The sequence below is a fragment of the Marmota marmota genome, unplaced genomic scaffold (assembly GCF_001458135.2).
Source record: "Marmota marmota marmota unplaced genomic scaffold, marMar, whole genome shotgun sequence".
Classification (NCBI taxonomy): Eukaryota; Metazoa; Chordata; class Mammalia; order Rodentia; family Sciuridae; genus Marmota; species Marmota marmota.
In genome coordinates, this window is record NW_026000153.1 from 1,137,846 (window position 1) to 1,138,791 (window position 946).

The following is a 946-nucleotide window of genomic DNA, read 5'->3' on the forward strand; positions in this document are numbered from 1 at the left end:
AAATATGATGCTTGAAAGAAACCATATAAAATGAACATGCTGTATGATTCTATTAATATTAATTCTAGAAATGCAAACTAACGAATGGAGAGAGAAAGCCGAAAGGTAAATGAGGGGAGCCAGGCGTTGTAAATGGGCGAGAGGAACTTTTGGGGGTGATGGAACTGTTCATCTTGATTTGTGGGGGTGATTTCAACAGTGTATGTAATTGTTCAGTTAACATAGAGTGTACTTAATACAGTTTTGTTCATAAACTATATCTCAATCAAGCTGTAAAAATTAATTGGTGATCATTTTAAATTGTGCAAGATTTACCACAATGTATAGTAATTACAATTGAAGTACATTTTTTTTTCCTCTTTAACTTTGTGGTAAAAAACCGGCCTTGCTAGAGAAAATGAATGCTAAAGCTGGCTTGAGAAATGTATGTAAATCTATTGATCTGTAAAACACATTTTTCAATTATTAAGGTAATTTTCTCATTTACGTCTTGTACATATGTTGGAAATCTTCCAGTTTGGGAGTTTTGAGATTTAAACCCGTGTCAACAAACTAGGAAGGCCCACACAATCTCATGCATCATGTTGCATCATGGTTCAAAGCCTCAAGAAACGAACCCGCCATTGGCCCACAGGTGTGATACGGGACCATAAATGGCCAGCACGCAGCCTCAGTACTACTTTAGGCGTGCACGTGCCTGCCTCGCAGCAGCCTACGGGGTCTTATGAAGTGGCTGCGGCTCCCGCCAAAACCGGATGATGGCTCAGCACCGTGTGCGCAAGCGCAGCATGGGTTCTGAGTCGCGGAAGCACGCGCGGTAAGCGTCTGCACGTGCGCGACGGCGGCCGAGGGCTTTCTGCTGTGGCGGGCGGCGGCGGCGGGCGGCGGGCTGAGGGTCCAACATGTGGGGCCAGGGGCCCTTTTCTAGAGCGTCTGTGACTGAAAG

At 44.9% G+C, this 946-nt stretch overlaps 1 protein-coding gene across 2 annotated transcripts in view; it reads left to right on the top strand.

Annotated features, from left to right (window-relative positions):
• Positions 1 to 902: 902 nt before the first annotated feature.
• The window catches only part of Stk31 (serine/threonine kinase 31), a 77,169-nt gene continuing 77,125 nt past the window's right edge, over positions 903 to 946 (top strand). For both annotated transcript variants that reach the window (XM_015490351.2, XM_048786322.1), the window contains exon 1: positions 903 to 945. In XM_015490351.2, coding sequence (XP_015345837.1) covers positions 903 to 945 — 43 coding nt within the window. The remainder of the gene's footprint in view (position 946) is intronic.